The following is a 25,531-nucleotide window of genomic DNA, read 5'->3' on the forward strand; positions in this document are numbered from 1 at the left end:
TACATCACGTGACTTCCACATGTAACGATTCCTTCCCTCGCCGCGTAGTCCCATGATGCACCGGACAGGTGGTCCATCATTTCCCCCCCCGAAACATACAGTGGACACCACAGCAGGCGAGAGTACAAGGCCCTTTGACACCAGCCTCATAAAACCTTTATGGGACGCCATCAATCAGTTGTTGCCGGCAGAGAGAAAGTGTTGGGAGACCTTGACGGGCGGCTCTTATCTATCCTGGGACCCGGAGATCTTTTTTTTTTTTCCCACATCAGAAGATTCATCGGGCACCGGACGTGTCGGACGTGAGGTGATCCCGGGTGTCCAAAAGTGTTTATGGTGATATTTAGTCACCGTTGAGACATGAAGAGAGATGAAGATGAGACTGACGGGCAGAGAAATATAGATTATTATTATCTTTTATTATATTTCCTGTGTCAAAGTGCTCGTTAATATATTTATTATAGTTTACCTAGGTTTTATTAATGGCCTTGTGCTATAGAAGAAAAAACTGATTAGATGGTAGTGAAGATACAAGGCTTGAGTTTATACTTTTATATCTATATTTATATCTATTTGTGTATATTGTCAATTAACCACAAATTAACTGATTCTATGACTGAGGACACTTTTAAGATGCCGTTTATTTTTATATAAAATACATACTAAAATACCTTGTAAACATTTTATTCCTCTGTAAGATGGTAATGAAGTTTGTTTTTCTTCTGAAACCTGAAAGTTGCACGACAGCTTAGACACTGATTATGAATGGAGGCGACGTCAGGTATCACAACTGTTGCTTGTATGTTGCACATTTAATGAAAACAGGCCTCGGCTACACAGAGCAGACACTGAATGAATTTCATATACACCGATTTGTTTGATTCATTCCCAGACGATCTTTCGGGCAGAACTGTGGATTAAGCCGGGATCTGAGCTGTGATCCATTCACACCACAAACAGGCTCAGCAGAGAGTCACCGGGGACCCGACAGCCCAGTGGCCGTGTTTCAGGGGCTGCACAGAATGGATGCTGCAGTCAGGCTGCATCAATGAACTGAGAATTTTATCAAGCAATGAAGCAACATGCAGCAGAAGAGTCTCAAGAATAAAGAAGAAGGTTAGTACAGCTCAAGACTCTGTTATGATTGCAATGAGCAAGTTTTGACACAAACATATCTTCACCCCTTATATTTTGTGTGTCTGCAGGATGATGCACAAACTACAAAACTGATTTGAATGGAACTTAAGGGAAGGATGGGACTTGAGTCAAGAGAGGACCTCATCAAGTTTGAAGTGGATCTGGGTAAAGGTACAGATTCAGATTTTATCTCTCTTTAACATTTTTTTTTTTTTTTTTAGATTATTTTTTGGCATTTTATGCTTTTATTGATAGATTTAGAGACAGAGTTGAAATGGGGCAGAGAGGGGAGTGACATGCAGAGAACGACCGCGGGCTGGAATCGAACCCGGGTCCGCTGCTAGCCGAGGCCCATGGGGGGGACGCCCTACCAACCGAGCTAAGGGCGCCCCCCTCTCTTTAACATTTTGAGATGATTTCATGGCCCTGAATGAAAAATAAATCAGGTATATTTAGTGAACTGATATTGATGAGTGTTTTCAATATAAAAGTCTGGATCCAGCAGATTTTGAATGTGGTTTCATAAGGAGACTTTTGGGCCTCGGCTGAATCCTTGTGTGCTCCACTGAGTGTCATTCCAGTTCCCATTGAATCCTCAGTGAGTCTGAGCAGGACGCTGGCTGTGCAGGATCTGTATGTGTGACCTGCTCCTGCACGGCAATCAACACTTCCCTCTGTGGTCATCATGTCTGGTGTGGATGCCATCTGTGTCCTGACGCCTCTGAATCCTCCATCTTTCAGAAACCTCTCAGTGAAGAGGGAGACGTTGGCTTCTCTCTCTCTGGAACCTTGTGAGCATGTATAGAGCTTATGGAAGCATCTCCCTCCTCCCACTGTGTAAATATTAGTCATCGGGTGATGAGGGGGATGGTGGTGGTGTAAGAGATGGGGAATGTCTCAGACGTGATTGCGTTCAAGCATCCGACTCTGGCCCCTGTGGGAGGATGCTCCACACACACACACACACACACACACACACACACAAACACACACAGAGCGAGGAAGCAAATGAGGTGTAGATGCACACCCCTGCCTCGGTGTAACAGGACCACAGGACGTGTGAGGCATGAGAAAAGAGGTCGGATAGCCCCCTGCTCCTGTAGCTCCCTCTGCCCCCCCCCCCCCATCCCAGCTTCATTAGCAGCTGTCCGTCACACCGCTGGATGGTTGCCTGGCAACTGGGACCCTGCTCGGCCAATCAGGGCCAGGTGCAACAGGAGTTCTGTTCTCGGCGAACGCAAGAGGGAGAATTTCTTCGCCGGTTCAACTGATTTGGATTTAGGATCATTCACCACCGCAGAGCGAGGAGGAGCAGGTGGACACACGAGTCCAGAAATCTGAATCTGACTCATTTATCATCTTATCATCACATTTGGCATTTGCATGATTAAGGGCCCAAGGTAATGCAGCCTTTGTATTTGGTGCGATTTGGTATTAAACAAACGGGTGAACATCTCTTTGTGCAGCAGCAGGTCTGTCCTCCTCACCACAGCACAGTCACTGCAGGTCACTGCTACAGTTTCAGGAAGGAAAGCTGCAACCTGCAATCACCACTGACCAAACAAACAGTTACTGTACAACTCAGTAAAGTACATAAACACTTAAAAGTCCTTGAACTACAGTTGTATTTTAAAAACGCAGATGCTGTGATGAACCAAAAGGTATTTCAGACCTGTAGTCTCTTAGCAACATCAGTGCAGGTAGCACTTTAAAAAAAAAAAAGATGATGAATCCACGAGTCGGCTCTGAGTGTGATTCTAACATATCATCACAAGTCGTTTACATGTTTATTAATTGTTTATATCTTCTTCTAAAAATAGGATTTATTCTTTATTCTTTCTGCTTTTTCAGAATAAAGTTTTGTTTGTTTTTAAATGCTTCTAATTATTATTCCATTTAAAAAAAACTTGAAGCCGCACTTCCTCCTTGTTTCTCACCTACTCCTGCATTTGAAATATGAACAGTAACTTCCTTGCATTGGTGTTAAAAAGCCCGGACGCATTAAAAATATATGAGAGTTTTGAACAGAGATGTGGCGGCACACAGGACTGTCATCACGCCGAACAATTCATCACGCCGGGGCTACAGGCGTCTCAAAGCTCCACTGATGGGTTCAAGGCAGAGCGTTCTCTCGGCCCTGATGTGCTGCTACACAAAGTCAATTGGATTTTCAAATTGCGGAGGCGCACGCTGGATTAATACTTAATGGTTCCAGTGGCAATGCTCGTCTTCCTGTCTGTGGGAGGCATGAAAATGGAGACACACGTGGCCCTGACGCTCGGACGCTGACCTCTGACCTGCCAGGTCTGTGGATGACGTACACAGATTTAAAAATGAAAAATGAATCAAACGCTGGAATGAAGTGATGTTTAAGTGTATTTTTCTTTTTCCTTTTACTTTATTTCCGCTTCCAAAGGCTTTTCTTGTGTTACATTCTCCCTCCGGTGTCAGTGAGAGATGTTTGAAACTGTTATGTAATGTTTGATAGACGTTCTCCCCCAGACGTCTGCTTTAGAGGTGAAGTGTGATACCAGAGCTATGAAACTTTCATCCACTTAGTCAGCGATCCCTTCATTTATAATTTATCATCATTATTTATCTTTTATTCTTAGATACACTCCAACAAAAATAATAAAAAACCAATGCATCCGTCTGTCCTGTATTCAAAGAAACTGGTTTCAGGGGTTTTCCACACTGTCCCTGTGTTTGTCATAAAAACATAAAGTGCCTCTCATGAGGACACTCTATTCTAACGTGGCCTTTAACTCAACTCTCTCCTACTTGGATTAATAAGATGACTCACATCTCTCAAGACACCGCGGCACATGGTGGGCGTGTAATAACTGTTGCGGCATGAATCACGAGGTAGAGAGGGGTGGGGGGGGGGGGCGTCGGTGGTTCGATTCCCTGCTCCTCCAGTCCATTGGCAAAAACACTGAAGTCGAAACAGTGAATGAATAGTGTGTGATAAAGGAAGGTGCTGGGTGTAGAAGTGTGTGCACAGATGGGTGGATGTAAATTTAACTGTCAAGCCGGTAAGATTGGAATGTCACAATATAAATAGTGTATTTATTATTAAGAGTGTTAACTCTCTTTAATGTGGGGACATGGCTCCGGTGCTTTGTGCCCTCGAGCTGAGAGACAGTGGAGATTTGAGATAAGGTGCAATCACATCACTTTGGCAGGGGAGGGAGCGGCTGGAAGAAAAGAGATGTAATCCTCCGAGGTCCGTCTCCTGCTCCCCCCTCCCCCCCCCCCCGCTCTGCACACCTCTACCTGATGTCTGTCCTGGATGTGTGACTCTTTCATAGGGACCGAGGGACAGAGGCTGTGGTGACGGACTTTTAAAGAGGGAGGCTTCAAAAAAAGACATGTTAACAGAAGTGGAAAGTGTCAGACATTTTCTTTGATCTCCTCCGTGAAACATCCCCGGAGTTCACCTGGGCATTTTCTCAGCTGTCACATCACATGGGTGACTGCTTATTTTAACCTTTACTCATTAATATTAACCAGTGCACAACCCCCCCCCCCCCCCATCGTCCTGGGCAGCTTCCTGTGATTGTGTGCGTTTGTGTTTCTAATCGGCCACGAGGAGCTCAACTGCTCAGCCTTTATTATTTAGCCTTTTGAGATCCTTGAGATTTGCATGCTCGAACCCGGCGTGTGAAGAGAGGGGCCCTACGCGTGACTGAGGGGAGGAGCGGGGGGGCGGGTGACTCGTTTAATGACATTCACACTTTGAGCGAGTCAAGCCACGAGGAGGAGGATTGAGACTTTGAGCAGCGTCACAGTTTCTCTTTTCTTTTTATAGCTTCCTCTTGATTCCCTTATCGCTTTGATCATTGGCTTTCAACCCGGCGCCCGTTTTAGCATCATTTCAAGTGAGAGCACAGGCAAAGGATGCAACGTGCAAATGTATATATAATATGTATTTTCAGATACGGTTTTCATCACCTAGCTGCATTACGAACATTCATATGCAGAGGCGTACTCTGACAGCTCTGGGGAAATTAATAACCAGTGAGTGACAGGGCCCTGTAGTGACAGATGAGGCATGTGGTCGGTCAATATGGGGGGGTGGGATGCTATAGGAGCAGTCTGTTGCATGATAAACACACAACTATTATTGTCGTGATAGTAATGAGGAGCATTTATTCATATGGTGGCGGCTCCATCAACCAAATCGAACCCTGAGATGAATCCTGAGAACTGAACCGGTTCATTTAGTTTCTCCATTCAAACGGAAAGGCTACTTCTCCACACCCCCCCCCCCACCACCCCCACCACCACCACCAGGCCCATCTCCAAACCAATCATTGTCAAGACTTTACAATCTGATAAACAAGAGGCTATAATGATGTTATCGTTGCAATAGTAATGAGGATATATCCGTGAGTAACTGATCCTTAAGCCAAATCAAACCTGCAGCTGAATCTCTGCTGCGGTGAACCTCGGGTTCTTGGTTTGTTGGTACTCGCCGGCTTCACCACCTGCAAGCTGGAGTATCTCTTCACCTGGTTGGACAGCCAGCTCCACTTTGCCACTTTGCCACTGTGTTTGTTTTGGTCATTTATCAGACGAGAGGCAAAAAAAAAGAGAAGAAGCTGGAGCTGCAGCAGAGGAAGGAGCCATCCGAAAGCGTTTTCCCCCGACGGGACCCGGGTGCCGCTAAAGTGAAGAATGAGACAGGAAACACCAAACTAGTGCATAATGTCTATTGATTAAATGGCAAAGCCGGCGAGGGGCGGCGGGAAGATAAATCTACCAGGATGAATGTTATCCCAGAATCCAGGGAGAGAGGATTCCTGTGAATGGAGATCCACGTTCATAGATCATACACAGTGATTGTGTTTTTTACAAAGAGATGAGATGTAATTATCTAAGTGAAGACAACAAACAGTCTCTGAAGGACTTTGTTTAAAAACAAATCATTGTTTCTCCACAGACCCTCCCCAATGGGACATGGTATAGAGGTATCAGCACCATGGACAGAGACAATGATTTGTCCCATTGACATTAGGTGCACGTGTCAATGGGACATGTGTTTCTATCTCTGTTCTAGGTCCCACCAGCCTTTAGATTCTCACTCCTCTGATGAAGACCGTTGTGTTTTCACAAATTTCTTCTTCTGAAAAGAAAATAACAATAGAGTGGCTCTCTGTAGAGCATGGAGCTGTGCCAAGGCCAAACAACCCAACGCACCATTGTTTGGTTCCTTGTTGTTGTCGAGATATAAAAGATTGACTGAGAACATATTTGATTTATTAGTCATAAAACAAAAGTTAAAGAAAGTTCCTGGATCTGTTATTTAATCCACATCCATTTATCCTTTATGTATAAAGCTTGAGTTATTTCTTATATACAAGTCTTTGTCCGGTTAGAGTCAAATTTTGTCCACAAATGGTGAATCCGAGTTAAAAATTAGCTGTTTTACCGTCTGTGGTTTTGTATAATCTTTATCTCAACCTCATCATTTCACTTGTGCACATCTAAAACAAGAGATAGATGATTCTGTCTTTTCAAAACAAGCTCTGCAGCTTCCTGGAGACGCACACAGGCTTTACTAAAACATTCATGCCTCCCTTTTTCTTTTTCTAAACCTAAATTATAGCAGCTTCAGTGACACTCAGGCTCAACTCATTCAAGCTCTTTAATATTTGATGAGCAGAGAAATGGTGTTATGCTTTCTGCGGTCGCACCATCACCGAGCCGCCGGGTAACATTTCGCTTCGGGTCGAAAGTTGAACCGTACAGAAAAAACACCAGTGATGTACAATTCTCAAGAAGAGAGAAGCTTAAAATGTTTTTATATTCCATAACATTCAACATGGAATATTAAACCTCTGTATGTTTTCAGCAGTAAACATGTTGGACTCATCAAATGCTTTTTCATTTCCCGTAATTCAAAGTTGCTTTGTCTTTAATCTATAAGTAATCAATCGTCTCTTTTCCCCCAAAACAGAATTAAGTAAAACGAATCAGAAAGTAAAACCATTAAAGTTCATGTGTGGCTTCTAGTGGCTCCTCCCACTGTTACTTCCCTTGAGAGGGAAAGAGACTCAATCAATACACAGCAGCACTGACACAAGGCTGAACTGGTTTTGACCCAGTGTTTAGATTCATGCTGGTTGGCTCAGTGTCGGGTGCAGTGGTTAGAGGGTTCCTGGTTTGAATCCCAGGCACTTCTCTGGGTTATTCAAACCCAGATACTCCACGACATGTAGTTTGAATAATTGGGTTTATTAGGAGACTCTTAATTGAACCCCAACTCTCGCCTAATGTCAGCCCCATGGTCTTAAACTAGAAACAGAAACCAGAAGATTAGTGTGATATTAAACCAGTTCAATACGTTGGCATAGAGTGAAAATTATCACAAGACTATAGCCAAAGACTTGGTTTCAAATATACAATTCACCATCTCTTTAATATTCTTTTTTAAAATGATATTGAATCAATGATCTTCCAAACTGAACCAGAATAAATTCAACAGTCTCAGAAAACAGTCCCAGAACAATCCCAGTTTCAACAATTGGAAGCTGGCACAGACCAACTGGTTGACTGGAGAAGGTGAAGCTGCTGCAGCTTCCAGTGGCGGCTGCTTTAATGACCCTGGGAAAAAAACTGAATGGAACACTCATAGTGTATGTACAGGAAATTAATTAATTTCAAACTCTGATGTCTCAGATATTACATTTTTGTTATTTCTATGAATTTGGATCCTGGTGTTTCCTCTAATCTGTTTTTAAGTTCCTTTGATTTAAAATTTGTGCACCTCAGATTTGGATAATAGCTTCAGAAATGTGTATTATCACCCTCATTATTACCAGTATGAGTAGTAGTAGTATCGGTAGTACTGGTAGTATTGGCAGTAATAGTATTACTGTGGAAAGAATTGCACAGCTGCAACTTTAAGACTCCGCACGCCTCCCCTCCCTCCTCTCCAACAATGGTCTTTTCCAGCTCCGCTTGTCACAGCAGAATTTGTAACATGCCATAATTTCTCCACCGGTGTGTATGTGTGTATGTGTGTGTGTGTGTGTGTGTGTCGTCCCCGGAAATCAAATGTCATCACCCGACGCGGCTAATTTGGCGACCACCGGCCCTTCGCGTTTTTGACGATGCCCGCGGCGGGGACCAGCCGCACCTTCAGCTCCATCCTCGGATCCTCGGCGTCGCTTCCGCCGCTGCTGCTGCTGCTGCTGCTCGACGAAGCCTGGTAGGACCGTGCGTGCGGCGGCTGCGTGGCTTGCGGGGACTGCGGTCGTCACCGATCCGCTGCCTGAGCCTCTCCTCGTAGCGGAGGAATAAATTGTGAGTATGCACCCGCTGCTCCCGCCGGTGTTGCGGTGACCTACATTGCCCCGCTCCCGCAGCCTCAAGGTGATTTTTCCTTGCGGTGCCCTCCTCCTTCCGAAGCATCCTCGGTTTTTTTTTGTGTGTGTTTTTTGTGTGTGCAGATGTGGGCTCCAGATGTGGATGGATGCTGCATGCATGGTGTATGTGACATATGCATTGCATGTGTGTGCATGTGTGTGTGTGTGTGTGTGTGTGTGTGTGTGTGTGTGTGTGTGTGTGTGTGTGTGTGTGTGTGGTTGACATTGTGGGGGCTCTGCAGGAGGAGAGAGGGGAGGACAGAAGCAGAGGAGGAAGGAGAAGATGGGGCCGGCTGTCACAGGAGAGAGTTAAAGGGGGGGCGGGATGCAGACTGAGCGGCTGGAATGATGTAATGCACTTGAGACAATGGCCAAGGATTCTCCCCAATTAACATTTCACAGGATGTGGAGATGTTACAACGCCGCAGTCAGTGTGTGTGTATGTGTCTGTGTCAGTGTGTGTGTCTGTGTCAGTGTGTGTGTGTGTGTGTGTGTGTGTGTGAGGGGGGTTCATAACAATAAAAGAGAGGAGCTGTCATAGCGAAACAGCTGCCCCTCCTATAAACGATATTATTACCGGCTATTATAGAGATGCAAAGAGGGAGAGAGAGGCTGTTGCTCTATAATAGCTCTGTGTGTTTGTGTGTATGTGTGTGTGTATGTCTCTGTGTGTGTGTAGCGGCTCTCACACTTCCTATGTGGCCAATCTATGAATGAATGAATGAATGTAAATGAATGAACACATGCAACACATGCAGGAGCTGGCTGGATTCCACGCCACAGGCAAAGCGATGCTCCTGCTCTTGCAAATGAATATGAACATTTGCAACCACGAGGCTGCACGACATGGCAGCATCAAAGACACACACACACACACACACGACAACCGGCTGAAGTTGTGTTGTATATATCTGAATGTAGCTCAGAGGTGGAATGCCTCATTTGACGTGTGACTTTCCGGTGACGCACCTCCACCGTGCAGACAAAGCGTTGATTGTCCAGAGCAGAGCGCTACTACCTGTGGCAGGAGTCTCCTAGGCCAGGGGGTCTCCTCTAGGCCACTGGACGGAGCCTATACCTATAACCAGGAAGGTGTAAGGTTGGTGCTGGTGGCGCCCGGCGTGTTGCAAACCACTCACAACCTGCAGCTCGTCCCTTTTTCATTCACCTCGATCTGTGCTCTTACTCAATCTGTATCGATTGATGGTTTGCGTGACCTTGCTGCAGGAGATTGTGGGCGATGCGAGAGGCTGCACGCTCTTCACTCGTGCTTTCATGTGCACGCGGACTTTACTCTCAGTTCAGCACACACTCACACATCAGAAGAGCCCCCCCCCCCCCCCCCCCCAGCAGAGGCCGAGGTGTAGCACCCTCAGAGACAAATAGACACACACTCTCCACAGCAGCCAGGGTGTAACTCTACACCCGTGCCATCCTCCGTCTCCTTCACCATTCTACTACTCTGTGTGTCTACTATAGAGGAATATGGTTTTTATGTGTTAATTCATGTGAATGTCCTAATTTGATATTTAAGGAAATGAAGCAGCAGCTGTCAGTAGATTATATGTCCCGGGAAGGCGTCTGTAAACATCTGGCCTCTTGCAGATGAGGACAACGTGGATGATATGTGCATCACTAAGATAAATCAGCTGTTTGGGTTCCTCCCAGTAACAGTGGGACACATGGTTTATTCTCAGCTGTGGGAAACAGTGGAAATGGACAAATACCAGTGCACCTGTGGCATCTATTCGAGATCAGGATGTTCTTACAGGAGCAAATAGGAGGGACATTTTAAAATTTCAATTAAAGGCTCATAGTCACCATTTTCCTTCCTTGTTTCTATCGATAATATTTTAGTTACCTTCAGTCTTTCATGAGATTTACCTTGATTGTCCTTTATGATCTCTTTCCTCCGCTGCCTCGTCGCCTGGTGTCTGAATCCCCGTCGCCCACAGGTACAGTGAGATGCTCGCTGAAGGTCATTACTCTCAAATGCATTGAACTGAGCGCAGCCGTTCACAGACTGCAGGAGGGCTTTTAAAAAAATTCATTACACTTAACATTTAGGCGTCTAAAGTGCAGATTCTCCAAAACGTTGGTTTCTGTGTAACCGTGTGAACATGTGAAAGAGAGCGTTTGTGTAGAATGGCGGCTTCATACTGGTTTTATCGTGTGCTGCTGGTGTGATTGCAAGTTTGAGGCTAAATTTAGCATCACTGCACCACATGACATTCACAGGCATACGTCTGCCTCGCCCAATATTACCTGGACCACAGCGTTCTCCTCTGGTACTTGATGGATCATCGATATTTTGTACAACGAGGGAGAGAATATTGGGTAAAAAATAGCAGAGAAGAGGCATAAATGTTTTCTATTGCAGGACTAAAATACTGACACTTTTACCGTCTGTGGTTTGTAAAACCTTTTTTTTCTTTTATCATAAAAATCGTGTATTTCCATCTCCAACTGTTTCCATTTGTAAAACCTAGTAGTGTTTATAATAGTAAATATTGTAGAAATGCATTTTATTTTAAGAGCATTTTCTAAGTTGCTCACAGATGATTCACAAAACCACAACAAAAAACAGCCTGTATAGATAATTACTGGTCTGGGATGGAAATACAACATTTGAGGCGTCTTTCCACTCAGAACAATTTTAATTTAAAAAGTGAAAACTCCACTTCAGGTCACAAAAGCACAGAATTCCCAGAATAAACACCTCGGTGACCTCAGTGACCTCGGGTGACCTCAGTGTATAGCTGTATACCTGCATTAAAAACCAGTCCCACTGCAGAAATCACAGCCTCGTGTGGTTTATTATTTCTCTATTTGATGTCCCAGCCTCGCAGTGTCAGAGATGAGTGAACTGCTCACTCCATCTTCTCACTGGACTCCACTCCGAGCGTGATTGTATGATCCTGTGGCTGCGATTGAATCCAACAGACTTGAATTGCCGTTTCTCTTGGCAGCTCCGTCTCTCTGCTTGTCTCCCCGGCGCAGGGAGCCAGATGAATGGGATTTCTCTCGGTGCAATCTGGCCCGTTCCATTCACAAATGAAAAAAAACGCCGTGTCACCCTTTCCCCCCCCCCCGACTGCCGGCCTCATACGGATGCCAAAGTGGGGAAGGAGTGGCGTGCAGCAGCTTCTCCATTCCCCTCTGGGCTCATCAATACGGCCTGCAGGTGCACTTTGCGCCCAGCGCCAGGACATCACACACAGACGTTATTTAAAGGTGGAGTTCCGCAGCAGTCGGCTCCCCCTGGTGGCCACAAAGCAACGCGCGCCATCAGTCTCGGGTGATCTCAACTGTTTGAGAAGCTGACCTCACGTTTGATAAACACATCACAGTCCTTAATAGGTCTTTTTTCCCCAGGCCGAATTGGTCTGGTCCTCCTCGTGTGTCTAAATGACCAGCTCCCTGCTCAACGAGTGAAAGAATTCCATGCTTGATGAAAACAAAGCTTTGTTGCTTCTCTTCCCCAGTCCCTCCACGGCGCTGCTTATCTCCAAAGCCACAGAGTGTCATGCCCGCCCCGCTGCCCGTTCTGCACACGCTCCTAACACACGACTCCTGATGCTTCCCAAGCCGTGGATAGCGCTGAATGTGCCCCCACATGGCCGTACACAGCTCAGGAACATGCTGCTGTTTAGTGCACGGCTCCTTATCTGCTCGCACAATTGTTCCCATTAATGAGATTAACCGAGGACATTCAGGGCATTAGCTGCCTCTTGCTGATTTTCTTCTTCTTCTTGGCCAAAACGGAGAGGTTCTGCACAAGTGGCAGAATTTACGTTCCTGTCCTCAAACAGACGGTTCCCTGCCGGTTCCTTTTGTCCATTTCTCTGAACTGGATCAATAGTCGTATAAGAAATAGAATCAGTTTCTTGAGTTTCTTGTTTTTTGCAGAAAATCTGAAGTAGTCGACCCTCTGAGGAACTTTTTTTAACGTTCAATAACAATGTTTTAAAAACCCGCCTCCCTCTTACCCATCTGTTGTCTCAATTACATGTAGGTGAGTCTTATTTCCACATTTTTTTAAAAGTAGATATATTACCCTCATATTCAGGCTCATAGTGTTGATTTGTGTTGTTGCTTGAAAAGGTTCACATGCTCTGTAAACTCTGTTGTGATTGGTCGACCGCTTCCTCTGCATGTAGGAAATGTCGGCCTCTCTTTGGACTTGGAGCTACGTTTTGATCGGTGAACCACTTCCAGGGTGTGTAGGAAAAGTCAGGGATTGTGATCTGTGGAGGCAGCAGTGGCTCAGGGGGTAGAGGGGGGGCCGTCCAATAACCAGGATGTCGGTTGTTCGATGCCCGGTTTGCCCGGTTTGACCCCTGCTCCTCATGGCTCTTCCGACAGTGTGTGATGGTAAAAGTGCTGCATATGGAAGTGTTGTATGAAAGTGTGTCAACGGGTGAATGTGACTTGTGCTGTCAACTTCTCTGAGTAGTTTTAATAAATGGTATTTGCACTATATATAAACCATTTACTTTGTGGATGGTTGTTAATTGTTAGGTGTAGTATTGTACAATAAGCTATTGTAGTATTTTCTACAAGTGTCAAGCATTGAGCCGCTAAAAAGAACTGACTAAAAAAGTAAGAATGAGGATCTTAGCACAAGTTTCCTGGACTTTTACATAAACTTTGATTAGTACGAGTTCAGGTTTTGACTCTGTCTGACTCGCTCTCCTCTCTATTAGATCACGAGAAGCTTTGTTCTCTGCTCTTCTGCTTGTTGAACCTTTGCTCACCGGTCCTGTGCTGTTGTCTCGACTTGCGTCTGCAGCCACGTGTCTCTCTTCGAGGGTTGGACGAGGTGCAGTAAAAACAAACGACTTCTGGATCTGTTGCACCGATTGGGAAGAAGAACCCTCCCTCCCACCCCCCCTGAATAATTCATTGATTGGCATCTGGCAGGGAGAGAAAAGCCCAGTGATCCCTGGCTGTGTGTGTCTGTGTGCGTCTCTCGATGCTCACAATCTGCTCAATTGAGCGTGCCGCTGTTCCCCCCCCCCTCCTGCGATTTCCAGTGTAATTTTAAGCCTCAGATTCCACATCTTTAACCAGCCGCGCTGAATCCAGTCACTTGAGCTCCGTCTTGTTTATACAACAGTCTCAGGTCTATTACCACAAGTACCAATTTCTCTCCATGAGGATCACACTGACAGATAAAATCAAACATATTCATTATTAGACATGCATTTATGCAAAGCCGGAGCCTGACACGCTCGTGGCAGATTCCCCGGCCGTACGTTATCGGGATGTTGCGGATTGAAATGTGCACACACTCTCTCACTCGTCCTCCTGTTGACCATTTTAATGGGGGGGGTCAAATTGACTTGAGGAAGCAGTGTTGTCAGTGTGTGCGACGGGCAATCAAGACAACATCTGCATCCCCGGCTGGTAGCGACAGCTCCGCCGGCACATTCCTCACACTGCGGGTGATTAGTGTTTATCTACTCAGGAGGATCCCAGTAACTCTCACCTGTCACCACCACCACCACCACCACCGCAGCCAGCCTGCACTTCACCGAAGAGAAAAGAACGACTCGCTCCTCAAACCCTATAAAACCGAAAATTTGGTGAAAGCAGCGACTATTTTATCATTTAATTTCGCCTCAAGGCTTTTTAAACACGAGAATCTCAAGTTCAGCCAAACAGCTTTTTCAATGGCACAATTGAGTGGATAAACATTTCATTGAGCGATGTGGTTTTTTTCCGCCTCTTTTTTTTTTTACTCGTGAGGGTGGAGACAATAGCAGATCAGTCAGTCCACTTACCCTCCTCGTCTATTGATTTTTCACAGACAGCAGGAATGATTTAAGGGACGGTCACGGCACGATCAAAGCAGGAGGTGCATCACCGGGACGGCAGGGGGATCGCTGGGGCCACGAAGCAGAACAACACCCGGCCTCCATGCACTTTGCTTTCCTCGCAGATTTAAAGGAGAAATAGAAAAAAACCCTTTTTTAAACATGAGGAATTGTGCCTTGGAATGTGAGGACGGCTTTGTGCTGAGTGTTTTCAAGGAGAAGTTGCAAAGACCCCTTGAAAAAAACGGGAAATCTTGTCCTGAGCGGCCATTTTGGATGTAGAAATCAACAGAATAGTTCACTTGATGGAAGAATAAAGGATCTTTTCTTATTGCTACTAAACCTGCAGCCTCTAGTTTCTTCCTGTTTCCAGTCCCGGATGATTCAGATGCATCCCCCCCCCCCCCCTCTGCACACATCTTCTGAGCCACAGTCAGGAATAAACCTTCTACTTAAAATGCACCACCCATGTCTCAGTCTGTCCTCCGGCTGGCATGTGCAGCGTGTCCAGCCAAGCAGCACGCCGGGCCCCGGTCTCTCAGATCTAAGCGGCAGCGGATGGTGGCTGAATGGTGAACTGGTGGGGGTCTGGCCCGGTGCCTGCAGAAGATATGGTCGATCCCAGTTTAGTGCCAGAACACGCTGAGACCCAGACCTGCCGTTCTAACCCACTCGGGAGGAGCCAGTTCCCGGTCGGTGGGTTATTGAAATGACATTGCTCTGTGCGCGTCACCAATGTGTGATGATGCAAAGCCAGATTTGTGTTGTGATGAATCCTGAGGCTTCCTGAGGCTCCTCTGGGAAGCTGGAACATGGCCTCAGATTTCCACTATAGCATAGACACGGTGTGTTATGTAACTCAATCCAGGCTGGCCCATTAAACAGCACAAGCATGAAATCTAGGGCACAATGCCTGGCCTCCCAAGACGTCTCTGCAGCTCTGGAGCGTCGGGGTGACGCTCAGCCGAGAGCCGATCCTCTCAAGCCAAGTCACATACAGGAGCCCATACAAACAGTGACAGTGGATATTCATACATCCACTGACTTGGGCACGTTTGGTTTGAAACATAAAGATTTCGACTCATAAATCTTCATCTTTAGGGATGAGTTCTAATCCTTACCTCCAGCCTGAATCCAATTTAGATATTAAAGAGGTTTTTATTTAAATACCCCATTTGAACTCATCATTTAGTTTCTGTTCTCTTACTATAAGCAACTTTCAGCTCTTGATGATGAAGTTTCTATTCTTATATATATATCAGATGTGCTACAACCTTATCCCATTCAACCCCACCCTCCTTAACCCCGATCTTCCTCCTCTCCAGCAGAGCCAAGATGATGTGCGAGGTGATGCCCACCATCAGCGAGGACACGGCGCTGAGCCAGCGCGGCTCCCAGAGCAGCTCCTCGGACCCCGACTCCCACTTCGAGCAGCTGATGGTCAACATGCTGGACGAGCGGGACCGGCTGCTGGACACGCTGAGGGAAACCCAGGAGAGCCTGGGCCTGGCCCAGCAGCACGCCCAGGACGTGATCTACGACCGGGACGCGCTGCAGCGCCAGCTCAGCTCCGCCCTCCCCCAGGTGAGAAGCCCTGACGCCGCTCGATGTGATGTTTGTGCAGATGTGGAGGGGAAAGATGAGGTCAACTAAGGTCCATGGCTGGAACTGAACCAGGGGTGTTATAGTGATATATGTGTGTGTGTGTGTGTGTGTTTGAACCTCTTGATGATGTGGACATCCACGTTTTGACCTTTGTGTGTTCGTTAAAGCATAAGTGACATCCTAGTTTTATCTGTGTGAATCTGATTTTGTCAGAAATATTTTGCGGTTTGCAGTGTAATTGAGAGACATTGATGTATTTTGACCTCAACGTCCATTTGAACTTCATTGAATCTTCCTGCAGGTTTGTTGCTCCAGGATCTTGTTGCATGCAGTTTGTGGTTTGTGTGAAATCAGATCTGATGAATCGTGTAGTGATGTATGAATGCTGGGATTTGATGAGTGATATTGGAAATACGAGGTTTCACCGGGTGTTTTCCTTTATGAGTAGATGACGCACACGCAGGTTGTGAGGATGAAATGCTGCATCAGTGTCCCTCACTGAAACTGTGTGTACTTTTTAATTTACCGTCTATAACTTGACTTCAGCCGAACTGAACGTTGCTCAAACTTTGTGTCTTCCGGTGGCTTTACTTTGGCAAATTTTTCCATTTCAGCGATTCTCATTAATTTCTAATTAAATCATGCAAGAGAGTTTTAAAAACAGTGAATTTAGCATACTCGCTTGCATCCATTAATATTTTTGGGGAAGTGGGCCAGTTAGCAGTTGGACTCCCAGAACATGAAGATCTTTTTCTTTCCATAAAAAAAGTTGTGTTAGGCTGTTGTTTATTTATCACCACCACTGTGTATGCAGCCTTTATGGTGGAATATGGTGGAAATCCCAAAACGTGTGTGTTTTGTTCATGTTTGGAAACATGTGGGGAAAGAGCAGAGTTTTATGTAATAATTCCAACAGCCAGCGGAGATTAACACTTTCTACAAGTGTGTCTGTAATTCCAGTCACATGCTCCCTCACCCTCACACCAGCAGACTCTGGAGGTCTCGCTGGTGGAGAGAGAGGAGGACTCTGTCCACCGATAGCCTCAGTAATCCTCATGGTTTCACAGAAGCAGGCGGAGCGCTCACTGTGTCTGCATCAGCTCTGGTGTCATCTCACATTAAGACTCAAAGGGGGTTTGAAAAATGTAAAAAATGATGTTTTCCTATTTTCAGTTTTTGGCCTTTGGAATAATTTGAATTCACCCACTTACACCTCTTCATTCTGGACCATGAGGGTGCGTGGTGAGATGTTGTAAATAGAGCTTTTATTTGCTGTGGTTTTCATCGACGCTGTGGTTTTGAACTCGGGGTGATGTGGTCTCCGGCTCTCACTGCAGCCTCGGGGCTTTCTGCTTCTTCAGAAGTTACACAGTGGACATGATATACACGTTGAGAGTACAAGACAAAAAAAGGGAAAACTTAACCAGCTACAAAACGCTTCTCATATATATTTTCCCCTCTGAGAGAAAAAGAGCGAGGACATCCATCTTGCATGTCTCTTTCCTCATTCTCGTCGAAATTGCAAATCTGACAATTTCCAACACGTCCATTCCCACAGAAAAACATCCAGAGCTGCTGTGGTGAAGTAACATTTCCATTATGAGACAGCTGACGTCCACTGGCGGCGAGGGCTCTGCCGCGGTGATGCATTGGTTGTCATTGTGTAATGACAGAGCTGACACACTGCTCTGGTGCTCTGCCTGGCACCCGGCTTGAATCAGGATCCTCCGAGCGGCGTCCTGGCACAACCCATCCCGTTAATTAGCCTGATGGAGTCTCACTGGCCTGTATGATATCAACGTTGCTCTAATGGTTTGTGAAGAGGTTTGTTAGACCCTGGTAATTACACAGAGACGTTTAGTTAGTCGGGGGGGAAAGTGCTCCTGCTGTGATGATGCTCAATCTGCAGCATGAGGCGACAGAATGATTTTATTCTGCAGATGTAAATGTCTCTGGATTTTATTGGTTGTGTGGTGATTGTGCACTTCTTTTATGAATGGGGTTTTGAGGCTGAAAAGAGGAGCTGCAGAAATGGACACTCCAAGGAAAGTGATTGGTTTTTTAAATTGAGATTATGAACCTGAATATGATCGTGTCTCCTCTTAATAAATATATAATTATGCAGCATTTTGGGGGGGATAACAACTTATAGATGATAGGTAACTTCCAGGTCACTCTTCAAACTGTGGAGGTTTTAAATGAGAAGCAGAAATTCCCTTTAAAAAGACACAAGTGCCCCCCCCCCCCCCCCCCCACACACACCCTGTTCCTTCTCCCTCTGTTTCTGCCGTCTCTGCCTCTTCTGTTATGTCTACTCTTTGCTTTGTGTCTTGCTCCTCTCCTCTGTTTTGTATTCTCCCCCCCCCCCGCTTCCCCTCTCTCCGAGGTCACGGCCCGGCCTCACATCATGACACTTCCGACCGATCGGAGTGACATTGGCCATCCCCGCTCCCCCCCCCCCCCCCCCCCCACTTCACATGCATAACAATCCCACTGTCCCTTCCCCAAGCCACTGTCCCTCGTCTTCCCTTCCTACATTTCATCCGTCCATTTTGTGACACAGCGGGCGACCATTAGCTGTGTATGTGTCACACGCCCGTTCGCTGCCTTGTGCAGAGACGTAAATTTCACAGTTAAAGGAAAACGCCACCGAAAACCTCAAGTCTCAATCACTCACGTTTGGCAGGTTTGGAAAGTTTGTAACTTGTTCTTTTGTCGTCTGGATTCAAGGAGTTGATGTGTTTATCTGTGTTGGTTTGTGTGCGACTACTGGACGGATTAGCTTGACACTGGGTGGAAGGATGCAGTGTTTGGGTCGGGGGAATGTTTTGATGAAATTATGGTGCAGATCAGTTAACACCGAGTGAAAGGGTGTTCTTCCATATTTTCATCGATTTCACCGAGAATAATTTATTGATCCTGGTGAGAAACATCAGGGACTGACATTTACCAGTCTGTGTAATTTGTTGTGGCTGAATCTGATTTAATTAGTTTAATTTTGTGGAAGTACGAGCAAATTTATCCAAAGAACTTTCACAAATCAGTCTTCTATAATTATCCTTTACTTCACGTTTATTGTCTAGTTCGTCTAGTTTTTCATTCCTCACAGTTTTGAAGCGCAACAGGATGTAATTAATTCAATGATTTATTAAATTAGCCGCTTATCAAGTCCACAGGATGGAGGTTGAACTCGGAGGAGTCAAGTGTCTGCTTTTGAAAGCAGAATTAAACGGCAACTAGAGTGGATCTCGTTAGAGAACCTCTCTAAAGGCCAAACGGTCTCCTTAAATTCTATCCCTCTCATAGATATCTGTCCCATATGTATGCCAGATTCATTTGTAAATCAAGATCCATGACTTGAGATGAAGGATGAGCAGTTTCTTCTTGTGGGGAGTGATGGGCACCCCCCCGAAAACCTCTTGTTCTTCCTCATCTTTCATTCTTCTTGATACCTCTGCAACGAGGAATCTGGAGTCGCTCTGCTCGGAGAGAAGACTCCATGGACTCAGTTCAGAGAGAGAGAGAGAGAGAGCGAGCTGAGGAAAGACATGTAGAGCGCGCAGACAACCCGAAGCCTGAAGCGCCTCTCGTGCATGTGACCGTCCTCCCCTCCCCCACCACACCCCCCCGGCTTGGTGCAGGCGAGCCGGCAGACAGGCAGCGTCCTCCACAGCGCTCAGCCGTGCGTTACTGTACTCCCAGGATCCCGAGGGGCTTCTCCTCACGTTGTTTGTTCTCTGTTGCCAAACACGGTCTCATGGACACTGTGGCTGATGCTAATGTTCTCCACAGCGTCGAGAGTTCTTGTCGGGGGAACTTACTTATGGAGCCTCTGTGACTATGACCTTGGTGTTGAGGACCCTGGAAGGTCAGCAGGTGGATTCAAACTGTCGGGGAAACACCAGACGTGCAGTTGACCTTTAAATCGTGCAAAAAGGAATAAAGTCACTACACAACAACTTTTTTTTGTTATTCCGCAAAAACAAATGAGACCTGTGAGTCGCTTTTGAAATGAGCAGGTCGTTGGGTTTTAACAGCAGTTTGTGGATTCACAGACAGACGGACACTTTGATACTGTTCGATTTTGTTGATTTACGCTGGTTTATCTTTAATAAAGTTCACATTCATTCATCTTTGAAATCCATCTCACCAAAAACTTTTTATTCCCTCCCTTCCAAAGACGTTCTGTTATTGCCCCTAATTCAGTTGTTTCTGTGTTCGTCTGCAGGTTTAAGTGAAAACCACTGGATTGATTTCCATAGAACTCAGTGAAATAGTTGCACACATGAGCTGAGAGAGAACTTTGCATTGTGAGATTTGGATTTCTTTTGACATTGTCACCAATTTCCCAAGGGAATAATTCATGGATGACTTTGTGAAATTTGGTGCAGCTTGATTGAATTTAAGGAAACTGCTGGGTTCAAGGTGGATTATGTTTTTAACTGTGTTCCTTTGCTTGTCAGTTAGCAGGATTACTCAAAAACTACTGAACAGATAACCTGGAAACTTGATAAAAGGATGCTGCATGGGTCAGACAGGAACTAGTGGATTTAAATGTGGTTTCATAGCAGTGTACAGCTTGAAACATGTAACTACATCCAATGTGTAACAGAGAAATGTGGCCTCAGCTGCAAGGTAAGGTAAACTTGTTTTATTTAAGTGGCCTTGGTGGAGGTTTGCTCTCTGACGGCCATTTTATTTTGCATTCAAATTTAGTAATGTAATAATAATAAATCTGGTAATAAGTCAAATAAATCCTGAATTAATTTTTCCCGTCTCTTGTGGATGTGTAAATCTTCTGGACACTCAGGAGCAGCAGCTCGGCCTCTGGTCCCCAGACGCTGATCCCAGAGCTTCCTCTGCCCGGCCGCACAGTAATGAGATACCAGGCAATTGATCACACGCACCCCCACTGATGTAGTAATGAAAACTACGTCTGCAGCAGATTACTGTACAGAGGAGCCCATTGATCTGTGGTCTGTTCATTCATGACCATCCCACTGGTCCTTCCCGTGGCTGATGCCTGGAAACAGACTCGTCACACAGGAATCAAAGTTTCATTTAAAGATTAGTAATCAAGGCAGTAGTGGACGCCATCTTCTGTGTTTATTAATCACACATGACACGGGCTGTTCGTCATAGGCTCTCTCTGCAGCCATGTCATTGTGTTCTTCTTAAAGCTCCAGCTGATATTGGCAAATAACCATGGAACGTACCACTCCTGGACGTCCGTGGGGGTGAGTCGAGAACAGCCCAGTGGTTCTGACGGAGGGAGGAGGGAGATAGTGAAGCTCCCCGACACGGGCACAGCGTGGAAACGAAGATGACGAAGTTCCTCGAGGAGGAGGAGGAGGAGGAGGAGGAGGAAGAGGGGGATGAGAAGGCGAATCCTTCTCTGATGTGTCTTTTTCCCCCCTTCCCCTCCTCGCTGCTGCCCTTCCTCCACCCCTGACTCTCTGTTGCTTGTACAGGAGGCCCCTCTGGGCTCCAGCAGTCAGCCAGTCAGCTGGTCTCCTCTGCCAGAGCAGCACATGATTTTCCATGATTACTGTTATTGTTTGTGCCCCAGTTCACGCCGCCTGCAGGCTAGATGTGCAGCCGATGCGTGGTCGGAGGAGGAGGAGGGGGGGCTGAGATCGAGTAGGTCCACAGTGATGACTCCAAGATTCAGAGCGCATCATAAATAGCGTCTTTATGTCTGTGGATTTCTACGTGATAAGGAAATGTAGAGGGGATCATTCATAGATGTCCTGGGCACGGCCAGTTCTAATCGTTCCATCTCACAAGCGAAAGAAAAGTTATTTCTTCTCAGTCTCGATTTTCCTCCCTTCCCCTAATTCCACTCTCCCCTTTAATCTTCTCCACATCGACAGAACCCGGGACGGACGCTTGGCCCACGCGCCGCTGTCTGGGTCTGTGTGTCTGACAGAGACGCTTGATCAATACCCTTGAAAGGTTAGGGTCTGATTAGGGAGACGGATCTAGAACCTCCCCCCTGATGAATCATCCCGGTGCCAAGCGCCAGATGCTGGGTGACCGGAGTCTGACGGTGGGGTTGGCGAGGGGGGGAGCGGGGGGGCAGGACAGAAGACAGGGTTCGGATCTCCTGCAGAAGTCATTATCTGTGTAATGAACATCACAGCAGGGCGAGGGGGGGTTGGCTGTAAAGTCAGAAAGTTACAGGAGCAGTGCATCAACCTAACAAGGAGACAGCAGCTGCTTGTGTACAGAGACTTTCTTATTTATCCGTCTCTTCATCCGGTCGGTGTATTTACATCTCACTGTGGCTCATGTCAGGAGGATAATAATGAAATCCAGCTCCTCCTCCTCTCCAGTGTTTGATGAAGAATAGCTGCTGGTTGTCATTTCTATTAAAGTTGAATTAAGTTGCAGTTGTTTTCCCGACGTGAGTGTGTAACTGTTTGACCTGCAGAGAATAGTGCCGTCGTTGTGATGAGCTGTGTCATGTGTGTCTCGTTAGAATGTTTGGAATTTTACGACTGTATTGAGGGTAAAAAAAAGTGTGTTAAAACTGTTGTAATGTCAGAAATAAACATTTTATGAATAAAATATCAAATCTCTAAAAAGTCCAAAATAACTAAAGGGGATTTTGAGTTTAGTTTAACGACCACAGACAACCAGTCCATTGTTTTAACAAGAAGGAAACAGAATCATGACGCACAGAGTAAATTGTGTTGATGGTGATTTGTCGACTGATATGAGCCGTGAGTAGGAAAGTGCGTCTGTGCAGCATCAGCCTGTCAGAGCATCTGCAGCCGGGACGACTCCTCCACAGACGGGAAGTGATAACTAAACCACGACCGACCCAGTTGCACGATGAAATATTTAGTGCTGCTAAGCTTTCGCTTCTGTTTGGCTTTTGTCAGGTTTTAATTTTTGATCTAGGTTCCTTCACATCAATCTTGTAAAAGAGCTTTTGCTTCCGACGCGTCTTTTGTCGGATGAAGAGCATCTGAAAGTCTCCAGAGGGGCTTTTATCTGTGGAAATATCAGGAAACATGTGGTTTTCTGATCAGATTTTTGTTGACCTATGATTGGAGGAGCCCAGTTTTAGGGTCAGGTTGGTTAAAATGTCACTATATTGACACAGAGGCTAATACAATAACAATAAAGACATAAAAACCTTCTCCACTGACCAATCACAGCTCTGTTTGAAGCCCAGGTAGCTCCTACAGTCAGCCAGGGTGGAAACTCACAAACATGCCATAGACACAGATGTCCCCAACAAAGAAAAAAACACAATCCCTCCATGAAATCACATAAACATGGAGACAACATTGTTCTATAGCTGTGGATCTCCTCCATGTTCTCATGTGCTGTGACAGTCACTCAGAGAGAGGGAGGACCCCAGGGAGAGGGAGAGGAAGTAATCCCATGTTAACCAGCACCCCCGCTGCTGGTCAGTGGTTTATGAGTTTCATTCACTTAATGAAATCAATCCTTTAGAGACGTATAAATATAAACTGGCATGTTCCCTGTGGGAGGTGACTTCACTCAGCCTCTGGTTCCTGTGGACGTGATGAGCTACAAGCACGACTCCCTGTTTTTCCCACTTTGTTCTCAAGAAGAGAGATGGATGTGAGACTCTCCTGGGAATCTTTTATTTTGTCCTTCTTCTTCTTTTTCTATTTTCGACACAAACATTCGATGATCAATCACGTGCGCAGAGGAAGAGACAGCGCTCAGGCAGACGCTGGAGGAGGCGACACTTTGATGTCACCTCCTCAGGCGAGTGGAGATCCACGTACGTGAGTGTGCACGAGGTGGGGGGGGGGGGGAGTTTACATCTCTGCGAGGAAGAACTGTGGCACGACTCAGACCCTGAGGCGAGAAATACATCATTTTTCAAGTCTTAATCCAAATACACACGTTCACGTCCACGCTGCCTCCTGCTCTGCCTGAATGAGTTAGAGAGCCGGCTCCCTCGAGAGCCACTTAAGAGAGCCGAGTGAAAACGAGGTTATGACCAATACTTACTGCAAAATGCAAATCTGCCTCCAAAAGCAATTACATCTGTGTATTTTCTCTCTGCCGTGGACGGATTACCAGCTCCTTCTTCACCGACACTCTCGAATCAGCTGGTTCCTCGTTTTCAGTTTCCTCTGACTCTCCAGAAAAACGAAAGAAGAAAAGTCCCGGATGCAAACGTTGATGATGTCATATCGAGGTCCCGCCAATACACACGCTGATCCAATAACGCTTCATTTCTAACATATCTGACATTGTCCAGAGAGTGCAGTCATCCCCCCCCCCCTCCCCCTCCCCCCAGCCACCTCCAAGGCCCCACACGCATTCACTCAAATGAGTCTCAGGAGCTTTTTATAGCAGCACCACACAACCTATATATCTGATGTCTCCCCCCCCCCCCCCCCCACACGTGTGATGAGGACAGGCGTGGAATCCTTGGTTTTTGAAGGTGAAACATAACGACTTGCTCACGCTCTCCGAGGAATTGATCCCCCCCCCCCCCGCCTTGTCTCCATACCTGCATCTTACTCAAACTACATCTAGGACCTCCTCCTCCTCCTCCTCCTCTCTGAGGCAGATGGGAAGCCCATGTGACTCTACCACCACCACCACCACCACCAGCAGCAGCACAGCCAGCAGCGTGCAGCACAGCATAGCACTTAATCACGTTTCCCCAGTGTTTGGTAATATAAAGTGAAACTGAGGCACTGCTGCAGGGGGTCTGGTGTGCGTGTGTGTGTGGGGGGGGGGTAGACTTATATCTGACTCTGTGATGGAGTCAATGAGCCACAGATGCTTGGTGGAATTAAGTCACAGATTTAGTTTGTCATTGTTTTTAATCACTTTAACGTCGTTTCACGTGTCTCAGCTTCTTAATGTCACTGTTTTGCACGTTTGCAGTTTGAACTTGTAAAATTTCAAGAACTTTTTTCTTCTCTTTCTTTAATTTTCGCTTGAATTCCAAAGTTAAATATCAATTTTTTTTAAATCTTTGAAAGTGTAATTTACATTTACATTGGAAATGATCAGGCTTGTTTAGGAAGCTGCAGCTCTGAGTGTGTGCTGCTCGAATTTAAGGAGCCTGCTGGGACTGAGTTTTACTGACTGCTATTCTAGTTATTGGTGTTTTTATGCCTTCGTGCCAGAGACAGCAAGTGGCTGCAGTGATTATGTCTTCTGGGTTGTGTGTACACGATATCTCAACAACGCCTTGAAATTCAAAGGTCGAAGGTCAAGGTGACAGAGACCTCACAAAACACCTCTTTGTCTTGAGAATGCAACGTCTCAGGAAAACCTTGAGGGAGCAAATTCAAATTTGGTACCAACGTTCACTTCAACTCAAAGATGAACATATTTGATTTTGGTGGATGAAGGTCAAGAGGTCATGTGAGTCTGGGAGGGGGGTGTATGAAATAACACTGGTCAGTGGAGACAAACAACCACAGGGTGATAATTCGTCTTCCTGTGGAAAACTACACAACTGAAATCGATTGTGAGAGCAGAAAATCTTCCAGCAACATAATAAAACCCCTCTAAACTGTGAATGACATTCTGATGTCGACCTCTTCAAACTCAGATAACGAGCGAGTCCTTCCAGACACCTCGTTT

At 46.0% G+C, this 25,531-nt stretch overlaps 1 protein-coding gene across 1 annotated transcript in view; it reads left to right on the top strand.

Annotated features, from left to right (window-relative positions):
* Nucleotides 1–15,664: 15,664 nt before the first annotated feature.
* ppfia2 (PTPRF interacting protein alpha 2) overlaps nt 15,665–25,531 on the top strand; it is a 102,393-nt gene continuing 92,526 nt past the window's right edge. Inside the window, 1 exon segment of the mRNA XM_053414821.1 lies at nt 15,665–15,913. Coding sequence (XP_053270796.1) covers nt 15,665–15,913 — 249 coding nt within the window.

The sequence above is a fragment of the Pleuronectes platessa genome, chromosome 22 (assembly GCF_947347685.1).
Source record: "Pleuronectes platessa chromosome 22, fPlePla1.1, whole genome shotgun sequence".
Classification (NCBI taxonomy): Eukaryota; Metazoa; Chordata; class Actinopteri; order Pleuronectiformes; family Pleuronectidae; genus Pleuronectes; species Pleuronectes platessa.